Raw genomic sequence first — 12,670 nt, forward strand, 5'->3', positions numbered from 1 at the left:
GAGGACACTAAGTTGTAAAATCTTTATAGTCTTACACTGTCAGGCTTTTACAGGTTTTGGGTGCTGTAGTTGTTTTCGCCCGTGATAGGGACAAAGACCAATGTTTTCTTTTATCGTGTTTTATTTGACTAGTGTAATCTACTAAGTTATCACCTCTCAATTAAAATTAAGCAATCACACTTTCTGATAAATATTATGCAGAAATTGAAACATATTTGAGAATAGTACTAGCATAATAAGGATAGGTACTGGACTAATTAGACGAGTTCCAGGTAATACTGGGAGCTCTAATGGTGGAGAATAAATATAAACGAGAAATTTCATCAAATATCTGTCTTTAATGTTTAATACAAGAAAAGAAAATCACAGTCATCAAGACTTATTAAACACATGTATTGCAGTATGATTACAATTTACAACAACCACAAAACTGAAAAAAAATCATTCAAATACTTAAAGGAATCAAACTCATCTCTCTGATCATGCACACAGCAAGTACTCACTACTGAGAGAGGAGTAAAAATAAGAAGTTACATATTTGAATTGAAGTAGTACATGCACTTCTTGTCAGCGTATAAACTGAATTAATGCATACTCTGCGGTAAACAGCTGCATGAAGGTTGCAAAATATAGGATAATAATTAGATGAATATGTTATGCAGCGTGTAGTACAAAGTGGCATGTGCACACAAGATTTTCATATGGATATGGTAAATTTTGTGATGATCTTTTCACCTTGAAATACAAGAACATTTTTGGAAGAACATCAAAGTCTTGGGTACACATGATTTTCATACTAATATATATGATAATTTATGTGATGATTTTTTCATCTTGAAATACAAGAACATCTATAGAAGAATATCAAAGTCTTGGGTAAAATATATTTTGCTCTTTACCAAAGTTTTTCTAATAGTTGGCACGCACATGGTATACAATCACCACTCCCTCCTCCTCAATTTATAATGATTAAATTTATTTTTTTGTTTGCTTAATAATTTACTGTCCACATTTATTGTATATTAAAGATTTAGTTGTAATATTCACTAAATTTAATCAATATATATTTTCAGTAGTTATGAATTGAATTAACATGATCAAAGAAATTATGAAACTAATCTGCAGATAATATAGGAGAGAGTAGAATCACATGTATACCTTCCACAAAAACATGTAAAGTGACTCAACTGCAGAATCATCATCAAGATCAAGAGATTTAGCCCGACGCCAGAGTAAGGAAGCAAGTGTACAATGACCTACTACCTGAAATAAAGAAAAACGAAAAAATAATATCAATAAAAATAAACAGAAATAATGTTATTATGATATACATAAAAGATGTTTTATATAGGCATTTAATTATCCATTTACCATAAAAAAAAGTAAATCAAGAACATAGCTTGAATTGATACATAATTATATGTAAACATTTTGGCACTTAAGACAAGAGAGAATGAAGATTTTCAGGTGATCATGACGAGTAAAACTTACTGTCACAAGTTTGCTTAGTAGAAGTGATGATAACACGGCTCCGCTCACCACAGCAAACCCATAGTTAATTAGCAGAACCGAAATACAAATTACGAAGACCTGTAAAAATGAAAGGCATTAATGAAGAATGACATATTTTTGTATCACTTGATATTTTGCGATATTAAGGTTTATGCAGATTCTTGCAGAACAAAAGCAGATTCTCAACCAGAACAAAATCAGAGCAACAACAACACAGAAATTACCCCAGTCCCAGCCTAATGTATAATATCTGTATTACTTGATTTATAGCCTTGTACGATATAAATAAATATTGTACTTTACAGAACATTGCAATTATAAATTGTGAATAATCATTGTCTTTATAATTTGATATATATGTTGATTGAACAAACACAGTCTGCCACTGATCCTATATTTTTATGTACATAGAGAAGATCAAGTTTCAACAACTATGCAGCACATTACATATATACCTTCTTTTTCCCATGCCTGACACTGTATGTTTGGTTGCCAAATGCTTCATCACCTGCTACATCTGGTATGTCCTGTGACAGTGCATTGAATGATGATCACCCGAGTTAGTGCATGAAACCGAAATTTGTATCTGTTATCGCAAAGCAAGTTACAAGAAATAATAACATGTTGTTTATGTTTTCGTTTATTCTACGCCAGAAAATTGTTAATTATTTTACGTAATAGTATGACACTTAATTAATGAAAATATTAGAAACCTTCAAGTGAAATTGGTTCACTAAATTATTCTGCGCGATTAAGTGATAATAAACGTAAAGTTTACGGCTATCTCAGGATTGACTTGTTTTGTGTATTCACAAAGCAAGTTACGAGAAATAATAACATGCTGTTTATGTTTTTGTTTATTCTATGCGAGAAAATTATTAATTATTTAACATAATAATATGACACTTAATTAATGAAAATATTAGAACCCTTCAAGTAAAATTGGTTCTCTAAATTATTCTGCGCGATTGAGTGATGATAAACGTAAAGGTTACAGCTATCTCACGATTATAAGCTTTGAAAACAAAGATATATACCTTGAACACTCCAAGAACCGTGGCAAACAACGAGAAGAAAATGAGAACAAAGTAGAAGGACTTGGGGTGAACTAATGGTCTACCGAGCACATATTTCTGCGAATTAATGTATATGTCCATTCAGTACCAAATAATATATCACAAGAATAAGCATATATGACCTTGGATGTTCAGTGGTGTTACCTGGATGTGAGAGAAGACAGGAAGCTGGAAATAGAATGTATGTAGACCGATACTTAATGCGGCAAGGAATGGATTGGTTTTCCATCTCAGATATGGTAGCTGCAAAAAATATTTGTTGGTAACAAGATATGTATATAAACCTCAAACCTGTAAAGAATATGTTATCTGCCGAGTTAAACTGGTAAGAGATGTTATATATACAAAGAATGAATGAGACCAAGCATGAATCTTTTTCGTGCTTTGTTTAGGAAAAAATTATGTATCTTTAAAAAAAATGAAAATAACATATGCCTCAGGCAAATTATGAAAAGATATCAATGAGACGTACCTCGACAGAGTATGCGGTCCCAACTAAAAAATGTATAATAGCTCCATAAAGTAATGGAGGGGATCCGAACATGATTGCCGTACCAAGGCCCTGCAAAATTTTTCATTCGAAATATTTTCTTAGTTGTAAACTTGTAATCAAAACCATAGATTCACAACCCTCGTGCAAGGAAATATTTATTCTCTCTGCTCTTCGCCTCTTCCACCATACAGTTTGATAGTGTTGAGAACATAAGTTAGATACACATAAGAACAGAATGTAAAATATATGTACTTCAGAGCGTGATAACGTTCTGTGCTACTTTCACATAAACGCATACAAGGATATTTTTAATACAAACTAGCAAGGTCGTGGCTCCAAAGTAGGAGCAGCAATTCCTATTTCATTTACACTTCTCTATCGACTTCCTCGTAAAGCTCAAACTACAAATGACCAAGGAAAAAAGCATTCAAAAACTAAATAAAAACAAATACGTAAATTTAAGTTAAATTCCAACGGTCAACCCATAATCTTAAACTTACCAAGCACTTCTCTTCATCTCTTCATCTGTGATGCATTTCTCACCATGATCAAGTTTGATGCACATCAATTTTGATGTGCATCAAAGTAGAGGGACTCATCAATGCAAGTCAACGCCTCACATTCGACCATATATTACATTTTATCCGCCATACTTTTATAGTTTAACTTTAAATGTCACATTTAGCAAATTGCTGAGACTTATAGTATTAAAAGAATTTTAAAATTATTATAAAAAGGGTATATTTACCCTATTTTGATCGGTGTTCTAAAAATCGGTTCGGGCGACGCAGGCTCTACGGTACCGAAACGTCTCGATTCGGTCCTACATAGTTAATTAAGCATTTTTTTTACAAATATCGGTCCTAGACGGTCAACATCTCGCCTGGCTAGTCAGGCGGCCAATAACGAAAATATGTTTTTAATAAATAAAATCCAAAATTATGATTATATTATAAGAAATTAAGTATTCACTTGTACTTGACTAATATTTTATATAAAAAAATAAATGACTAATTGTATTTAATATTTCTTACATTATGTAAAAGAGACTGATTGGCTGGGGGCCGTGGGGGATGCCCCTTGAAATTTCTACTACACTAAGTTTGATATGTAAGTTTCACTTTGTTTTATAAAATAATAAAAAGAAGTTATAATCTTTGATGATCAATTTAATCTGAAAGCTCATCAGACATGATAAATTCCTTTTCCTTTCTGATAGAGTATGAAGAAGAAAACAGCATTAATAAATCTAACCATGATTCCAATTGCAGCGGTAATAGCCTTTCCTTGTCCCATGCTATATTCTCCGGAAACCAGTACATAATGGGGCTTGTTTATCTGAGCAATTTGCACATGAACAAAGATTTAATTATGAACTATGCACAACACATAATTAAAATGAATAATGAGTTGAAATAGTCTTTTTACTTTGTCTATCCCGAGATCAGTTAACTGATTTAGTGTACCCACATAGATGTTTATGAAAGCGAATGGGAGCACTGACTGCATTCAGACAACAATTCAAAGATCTTGAAAGATAATCATTAGTATTATGTTAATTGTAAAAATTTATTCAGCATACGAAACCTGTAGGATTCCTAGAACAAATGCAGGTGACAGATCTCCGAATGAAGTCAAAGGCAGTAGTGATATCGAAACTATGCCAGTAACCTGTTAGCAGAAACTAATTTCTATGATCTGCAGACTGGATAAGATAAGTGGAGAAGATATAGGCCAGAACTAACCGTGCCAGTAACACTGTGCAGACGACAAAACCTGCGAAATACATCCCATTTCCTCCATATATCACTCTGTGCTGTTACTTTGTTATTATCTTCTTTTGGCTCCGGTACAGATTCATCTTTTAGAGTTGCACAAAAAGTCTGTCCAATTTTGTTTTTGTTTCGTGTTCGCTTGTGAACACTGCTGACTACAAAGATTGAATGTAGAGTCAGAACTCATATATTCGAGTTTTGCATTATAATATTTGTACGAGTTCATCATCAGAAGCTAGGCATTTAAACTGAAATTAGTTAAAGAACATCTGCAGAGATGGCAGCTAGGTAAATGTAATGATTGCAAAGATAATAGGTACCTTCTCGTAGAGTATGTGCTTGATTCTCGTAGACTATCTTGGAGCATATAGACCAACTTGAGGGAGAAAGAAAATGAGGCGGCCTCAGTTTGGGGCATGGTGGTCTGATCTTAGTAATACTTCTGGATAGATTTAGATTCATATTACATCTCAGTTTTGCTTTGCCCTCCGGTGGACTAAGAGCTAGCAAGACACCTTTCTTCTTCTATGCAGACAACTTTGGTTAAAATAGAAAGATATATATATACAGGCCAACATTCCAGAGAGACTCTTTATATGGAGACTCTTTATATGGAGTTCCATAGTGCGGCACTACAAATCATCAATTTTATTATAAATTCTGTTATAGAATACACATAAAACATTCTAATATAGAATACTATAAAATAGATCTATTTTAAGTAATTTAACACTTAAAATTTGATTAAAAAAATATATTTTCGAAACTGATTCTACAACAGAATAGTTCTGGATGATTATTATTCTGTTATAGAATCATGTTGAGATATTGCATAATTTTAGATGATCTTTGGAATAAAAAAATTGTATAACTTCAATTTCGGTTTAATAATCAAAATTTGGAATTATATTTCATAAAATATATAATAGAATATATATTATGTATGTATTTATAATGGTGTGCTCGTAACTCCATGTAAGAGGGTATTCTCTCGAGTGCTACCCATATATACATACCCTTTGGAAAGTCGATCAATTACATGATGGTGTTTAAAATATAAGCAATTTATAAAATTTTAAAAAGAATAACATTTTTAGTTATAAAGTTTCAGATTTCCGTGCTTATCAAATTATGTTCCATATAATAAGGATGACTTTGACCTTTTACACTATTTTGTGATGTAAAAAGACATGTTTTTACATAATATTTTTCGAATTTTTTTTTTCTAAATAAAAATATAGATGTTCAATTTTTATTTTAAAAAGAAAAATTAAAATATATCATGTATAAGCTACTTTCATAAACTGGTTGTTAATTTAAAGTGAGATAAAATATTAATTACGTAAAATTTCAAAAAAATTATTAATTTAAATTATTATAAAGAAAATATTTATTTCAATAAAATATATTAGATAATTTGTATATTCTTATTTGTGTCTAAATGTACGATAAATGTAAATAAAGTCATGACTAATAATTCCACACAAAAAGAAAAGAAATTTTAACTTAAATATTCTCTATAAATTTTAGCTATAATATTATTTATTTATTTATTAGGAGGATCTCGATGGAAATACTCCAATATTTAGATGCGTGTGATTCATTTTACTACAAGAAAGGTAGCTATTTTCTACCGTCAAAAACTGGTCGAAAATATTCGACCATTTCTGATCGAAATTAATTATTTTCAACCGCATAAAACTAATAGAAAATAAGCTGGTCGAAATTACCATTTCAGTCGAATATAATTATTTTTGATCGTTTTCGACCGCCCAAAATTTCATCCTTTCCATTATAAATTTTTGAAGTCTTTCATTTTCAGATCGAAAATAACTTTTGGTCGAAAAAAGGGTCAGAAATAGCCGTCATGCAATTTCAATTACATGAATCGATGTATTTTCTTAAATTTTTCTTTATAGATGAAAGGTTAAATAAAAATTTCATTTGTAAAAAACAATTAAAAGATAAATTATGATAATAGATAATTAATATATTTTAAGTTGTACGTCTAAAATAACTACTCAGTAGTCAGTACTCCCTCCATTCCAAAATAATAGTCGCTTTGACTTTTTGCACGTATTTTGAGGTGCATAAAAAACATAGTTCTAAATATTATTTTTCAAAATTTCTTTTTTTGAATAAAAATAGAGATGTTAAACTTTTATTTAGAAAAAGAAAAATTCAAAAATAATGTATAAAAGTATGTTTTTTTTACATCTCAAACTACGTGCAAAAAATCAAAGCGACTATTATTTTGGAATGGAGCAAGTACTTCTCATGAAATATATGGTATGGAAAAGATTCGTTCCTTCTATTTTAAGAAGGAATCAGTTTCCGAAGTACATTCACCGACGAATATTGTACTCGAGCCTTCCATTCAACATTAATAGTCCACACAATTTCTGGAAATAAATTTTGAAAAACTAAATAGCTAGTTGAGTAGCATGATTTGGACCATTTCAAATAGTACTGAACTAATTGAGAAGCCGCGCGTTGGGACGACCTAGCTATAAAAATTATATTAATGATTCAATATTAATATTTGTAGAATGAAATAATTTTTTGGCTGTCTATAAAATGTATATTAATGTTTCAAAATTAATATTTGTAGGATAAAATAAGTTTTATATTACAAAATCTTGATGTAATACCAATACTTATATATAAATTTGCAAAATTGGAATATAATTCATGGTGAAAAAATGAAAATAAATTTATACACGTATTAACAATTTAAAGTACGACGAATATTAATTTTATTTGTGTTCTTTTTAAAAATAATCATGTTCATACATTGTCACCTTCCTCCATTTTTTTTTGGATTGATTGTGCACAAAAACATCTAACTTAAATCTGTGAGATAGCGGTCTATAACTACCCTTACTTATAACAACCTTTATTTTTTAATATTGTATAACCCGCCTTCACTAAGGAGTAACACTTTTTTCGTTCATTCGTTCATTCGGAGCAAACAGATTATGCATGAACAATTTTTTCCAGTTTACAAAGTAAATCATATAAAAATTAACAACAACAAACATGTCTGATGAACAAACAAATATTATAAAAGAATAACCAACAAACATACATCACTAATAGTTAATTTATTGATATCACCTATCAATATCATATCAAGACTATATTCTTTTCCCGTATTTGGATTTGTCGACTCCCACATAGCGGTCTATAACTACCTTTACTTGCAACAACCTTTATTTTTTTTAATACTGTATAAACAGCCTTCATTTATCGTTGCAAAAGAACGGCACCACCGAGTTAGAAATCGAGCAAGAGAACTATCACCAGATAGAGGTAGGGTTGTGGTATTGAAAGAGAGGATGTTGTGTTTAGATGATCCAAAACCCTACAATCTGTATGAGTATTTATAGGTGTAGAGAGACTTGTGTGCTACTCTTTTCCATAATTAAATAATCTGAAACAAAATCAAATTAAAACTGAAAGATAAGAGGTTGTGTTTAGATGATCCAAAACCCTACAATCTATAGGGGTATTTATCGGTGGAGAGACTTGTGTGTGCTACTCTTTCCCATAATTAAATAATATAATCTGAAACAAAGTCAGATTAAAACTTTCAAGCTACTATATTCCATAAATAATCTGAAACAAAATCAGATTATAAAACTTGCTTCTAATATACCCGAAACTAAAAAAGGTAGTTCTAATTTTTGATATTTTTCATCCAAGAGTTCCAGAAATTAGATTAAATAGAACGAAACGATGTGAGAGGCGTCACCTACACGCCCCTCGCTTCTCCTTCATATAAGTAAAAAAAAAGGTAGTTCTAATTTTTGATATTTTTCATCCAAAAATTCCAGAAAATTAGAAAAATATAACGAAGCGATGTGAGAGGCGCCACCTACACGCCCCTCGCCTCTCCTTTATATAAGTATATTGATTTAGTGATAAAAGCAGTGCAAAACCATTATCTAAAAACTTAGTTGGCAAATCAAATATGAAAATATGACTAATCTGTTCAATTCACACTCCAATCATACCCACCAATTGTCTATAATTATAACTAATCTATTATGGAGGACTATATTTGTCCATCCACTACGCCTGTAAGAAATCTGTAGAAAGATAACACATCATTTATAATCATATTAAACTGATATTATATATATATATATATATATATATATATATATATATATATATATATATATGTGTGTGTGTATAAAAATCTAACTTATTAATAATGCATTATTTTTAAATTATAGCCAACCAATACAGTCAATACTATCGAATCAAAATGTTTTACAGATTTAATCCCTCCATCCCAAATTAGATGAGTTAGTTGACTTTGGGCACGTAACTTAAGGTGTATTGACTGTCTAGATCCGAAATTTATTTTTTTAATTTTTTTTTGTCAACGAAAATTATATATTTAAATTTTTATTTACAAAAATAAAATTTTAAAAATAAGAAATGTAGCTATACAGTCAATGAACTTTAAAGTGTGTGCCACGAAGTCAACGAGCTCACTGATTTGAGATTTAGTGATTAACAAATTTCACGTTATATGCTACAGGTGCAATTTAGCCCAACTCGGAGATGCTACAACTGCCCACACATCCGTAACTATCGGAGTGCTTCAAGCAACAGACAATGGACCATTGACCAGTTTCTGTAGATCTAATCCCAATAGAGTAAGAGTAGTACCGTCTACAGAAAACGTGCTACTATTGGGAATCTTAATAATTTTTGGACTTTAATAACTGCCTTATTTTGGGACTTGATCCGGTCCTTGCCAGATGTATTTATTGCTCGAATTACAGTTTTATCAATAAAATTAAGATCTAATTTTTTTTTGGTAAGTTTTTGTTGAGTACCTTGTCATCGACGTCGTGCCCATCTTTTTGGGATGTTTGTGTTTGTTTTGATGTTTTCGCGTGTTTTTTTTATGAGTTTCGGTAACGTTTCCAAGAAGGACTTGCATGATATTTTGAGTGATCCGTAAGACTTGTTTCAGATATGGCACGGTGGTGAATATTGCAAGAACTCAGCTTTGATGAAATAAAATTGTTCATGTTTTGGGGTTATTTGTTGATCCAATATCATTTGGGTAACTGATAATTTTGAACTCAGCTTTGATGAAATAAAATTGTTCATGTTTTGGGGTTATTTGTTGATCCAATATCATTTGGGTAACTGATAATTTTGAACATTGGGCTACAGATACTGCTGCTAATGTGAAGGTCAATTGCGATGCTAATGTAGGTCGGATTGTTCGAAATTTGATTATAATACTTTTTGGTTTAAAGAATTTAAATATTCTAATTGTTATGAAGCGATCTGAAAACAAAGCGGCTATATGTTTAGCTCGTTTTTTATTTCTTAATCCGGTTGTAATTGACAGTTCGAGGGTGTCTCGAATGGATTTCATTTATTTATTAAATTCTTCGTTTTTCGTCAAAAAAAAACTGTAGATATTACATTAGTTATTAACTAGAGAATTCAAATGTTTACGAGTAAATTTAATATTTTATTTATTCATGTATTGCATTATAATTCTATTCTCTTTTTTTGATAATTATAATAAAATAAAAAAAAATCATAAATTTATTATTAAATATTAAATTGGTTAATTTTAGTTAGAAGACTTATTCTAGTTAGAAAATTAGGGTGCATGGACAATATTCTTGTAGACTCTGAGGGAACTACAATTATTTTTACTTGTCTATGAAATATTTACAACTTAAAACTTCACAACTCCAATTCACCGTCACGAAGCTTCATTCATCTATTCATAGAAATGCTCAAAAACTTAAACTTATTCCCGAATTTTTTATTTTAATTTGTCAATATTATAAAGAGAAAAATATTCATATATCATGTGAATCTTGTTACACACTATAAATGTTGGTCTTTTACGTTGATCACTATACGTCACACTTAAACTTCGTTATATTGCAGACAGGTCTGGTATATAATGACATATTTTGTAAGTTGTATAATTTTTTTTTATCTCAAATTTGATGAGCTAATTAATTGGAATTCATAATTATTAAGATATTTTATGTATAGTCGTGTAATTTATTATAAACAGTTTTCATAAACTAAAATAAATATTTTAATTAATAAAAAATTTAAGAGTACAAGTTACGGAAACTGGCGATACATTTTTTAGCTAGCTAGGCTTAAACGAGCCAACTATGCTCTTCCGGGGCGGTGGGAGTAGTATTAAGTAAGTAGCTATGAGGTGCATTCGGTTAACCGAAACCGAATTTTTTTCGGTTAACAGAAACCGAAATTCAATAAAAAGCTCTACCGAAAATCTCTTATAACCGAACCGAAATTTAAATTTCGGTTAATACCGAAAACCGAAATTATTAACCGAAATTTTAAAAAACATCTTTAAAATGTAACTGCTCTTCCTCAGATTATGTTCTGTAAATTCATTTTTATATATTTTATATGAATTTTTCCTAAATAAATGAAGCAACAATGCCCGAATTATCCACACCATTTAGAAGAAGAATTAATACAGGATATCTGGTTCCATTGTGCTATCCAGGAGGCAGGAGGTGTATATGAGCTCTTCTGTATTGAACAACAAGAAACGAAAAAATAGCATACAAATAGAACATGAGACTACATGCCTAAGGTACAAAATAAAGACCACTCCTGTTCCTCAAGCACTGATATTTTGATTCTCTGACATAGACAGAAGTACATAAGAATAAAATCCAAAGTAAAATTTCGGATAACCATTGGGTTTTCGGTTAACCGCGGTTTAAAAACTGAAATATCAAAATTTGGCTATCGAAAACCGAAATGAAATTTAAATTTCAGTTAACCGAACCGAATTTATTTCAGTTTTACGGTACGGTTTTCGGTTAACCGAACCGAATATGAGCTATCCAAAAGGACATAAAATAAGACGGGTGTTGGCCTATCGAGACTTATAATATCGACACAATCTTTATGACGATGCAATTTGGATTATCGACAAAGCATCTATCTGCATAACGTGCTAGGCAGTGATTTAATATTTAATTTTGGATCACCGATGACCTGACCAGTTCAGTGTAGATAAATATAATCTAGGACCAGACTACAACATCATTAGTATTCTGATATCTTCGATAATTCATGTTGTCAAAAGTGGGAATCAAAATTAACAGATGAAATCATCAAATAATGATTAATAAAACATTATTTGAATTGCTCGTACATTAATCATAAATTAATCAAATATTCAACTACGAAACAAGTACTCCTTCCGTCCCTTCCATTTCTTTACACTTTCTTTTTTGGGTGTCCCATCCAATTATTTACATTTCAAAACTTACCAAATATGGTCAATGGGTCCCACCACTTCTCCACTTTTCTTTCCTTTTCACACTACTTTTACTCCACTATCTCTCTTTTATACATTAAAAATCAATGGATCCCATCATTTCACCCACTTTTCTTTATCTTTTCAACTATTTTATTCACATTTCTTAACCTCCGTGCCCAACCCATTCGATAAGAAATGGGAGGGACGGAGGGAGTATTGATCAGTCATTAATCAATAATTAATGAAAGTATAAAATACGTTGAGGCGCCAAGCACGTGCAAGTATAAAATGAAAGTATGATCAATCTTTTACGTCCTTTCGGTAGTAATATTTTTAGTTTTATAATCAAGTCCAAACAAAATTATCAGAAAAGAGGACGTCCAGACAGGTCAATCGTCAATGATATCGACGAACGATTAATTTACGCAGGGGATGGTCCATGAGTGATTGAGTATAGAGGGAATCCGAATGAGCTGTACTAATTGGGAATTTAAGTAATATGGGCACA

The 12,670-nt window shown here is 30.8% G+C and overlaps 1 protein-coding gene across 1 annotated transcript; it reads right to left on the reverse strand.

Moving 5' to 3' along the window:
• Positions 1-257: 257 nt before the first annotated feature.
• On the reverse strand, positions 258-5,400 carry LOC108198922 (umbelliferone 6-dimethylallyltransferase, chloroplastic). The gene is made up of 12 exons (XM_017366691.2): positions 5,177-5,400; positions 4,827-5,011; positions 4,669-4,752; positions 4,510-4,584; positions 4,336-4,419; positions 3,061-3,150; positions 2,733-2,831; positions 2,550-2,645; positions 1,968-2,039; positions 1,492-1,590; positions 1,159-1,263; positions 258-609 (listed from the first exon to the last, which is right to left on the reverse strand). Exons 1-12 carry the CDS (start codon positions 5,316-5,318, stop codon positions 568-570), a joined length of 1,173 nt encoding a protein of 390 aa, XP_017222180.1. The 5' UTR covers positions 5,319-5,400; the 3' UTR covers positions 258-567.
• Positions 5,401-12,670: the final 7,270 nt, after the last annotated feature.

The sequence above is a fragment of the Daucus carota genome, chromosome 8 (assembly GCF_001625215.2).
Source record: "Daucus carota subsp. sativus chromosome 8, DH1 v3.0, whole genome shotgun sequence".
NCBI lineage: Eukaryota > Viridiplantae > Streptophyta > Magnoliopsida > Apiales > Apiaceae > Daucus > Daucus carota.

Coding starts and splice junctions, on each gene's coding strand:
- LOC108198922 (XM_017366691.2), bottom strand. CDS start 5,318: ATGAATCTAAATCTATCCAGAAGTATTACTAAGATCAGACCACCATGC. Junction 4,585..4,668: donor TTGTTCTAGGAATCCTACAG/GTTTCGTATGCT, acceptor GTCTGAATGCAG/TCAGTGCTCCCATTCGCTTT. Junction 2,832..3,060: donor GGACCGCATACTCTGTCGAG/GTACGTCTCATT, acceptor TATTTTTTGCAG/CTACCATATCTGAGATGGAA.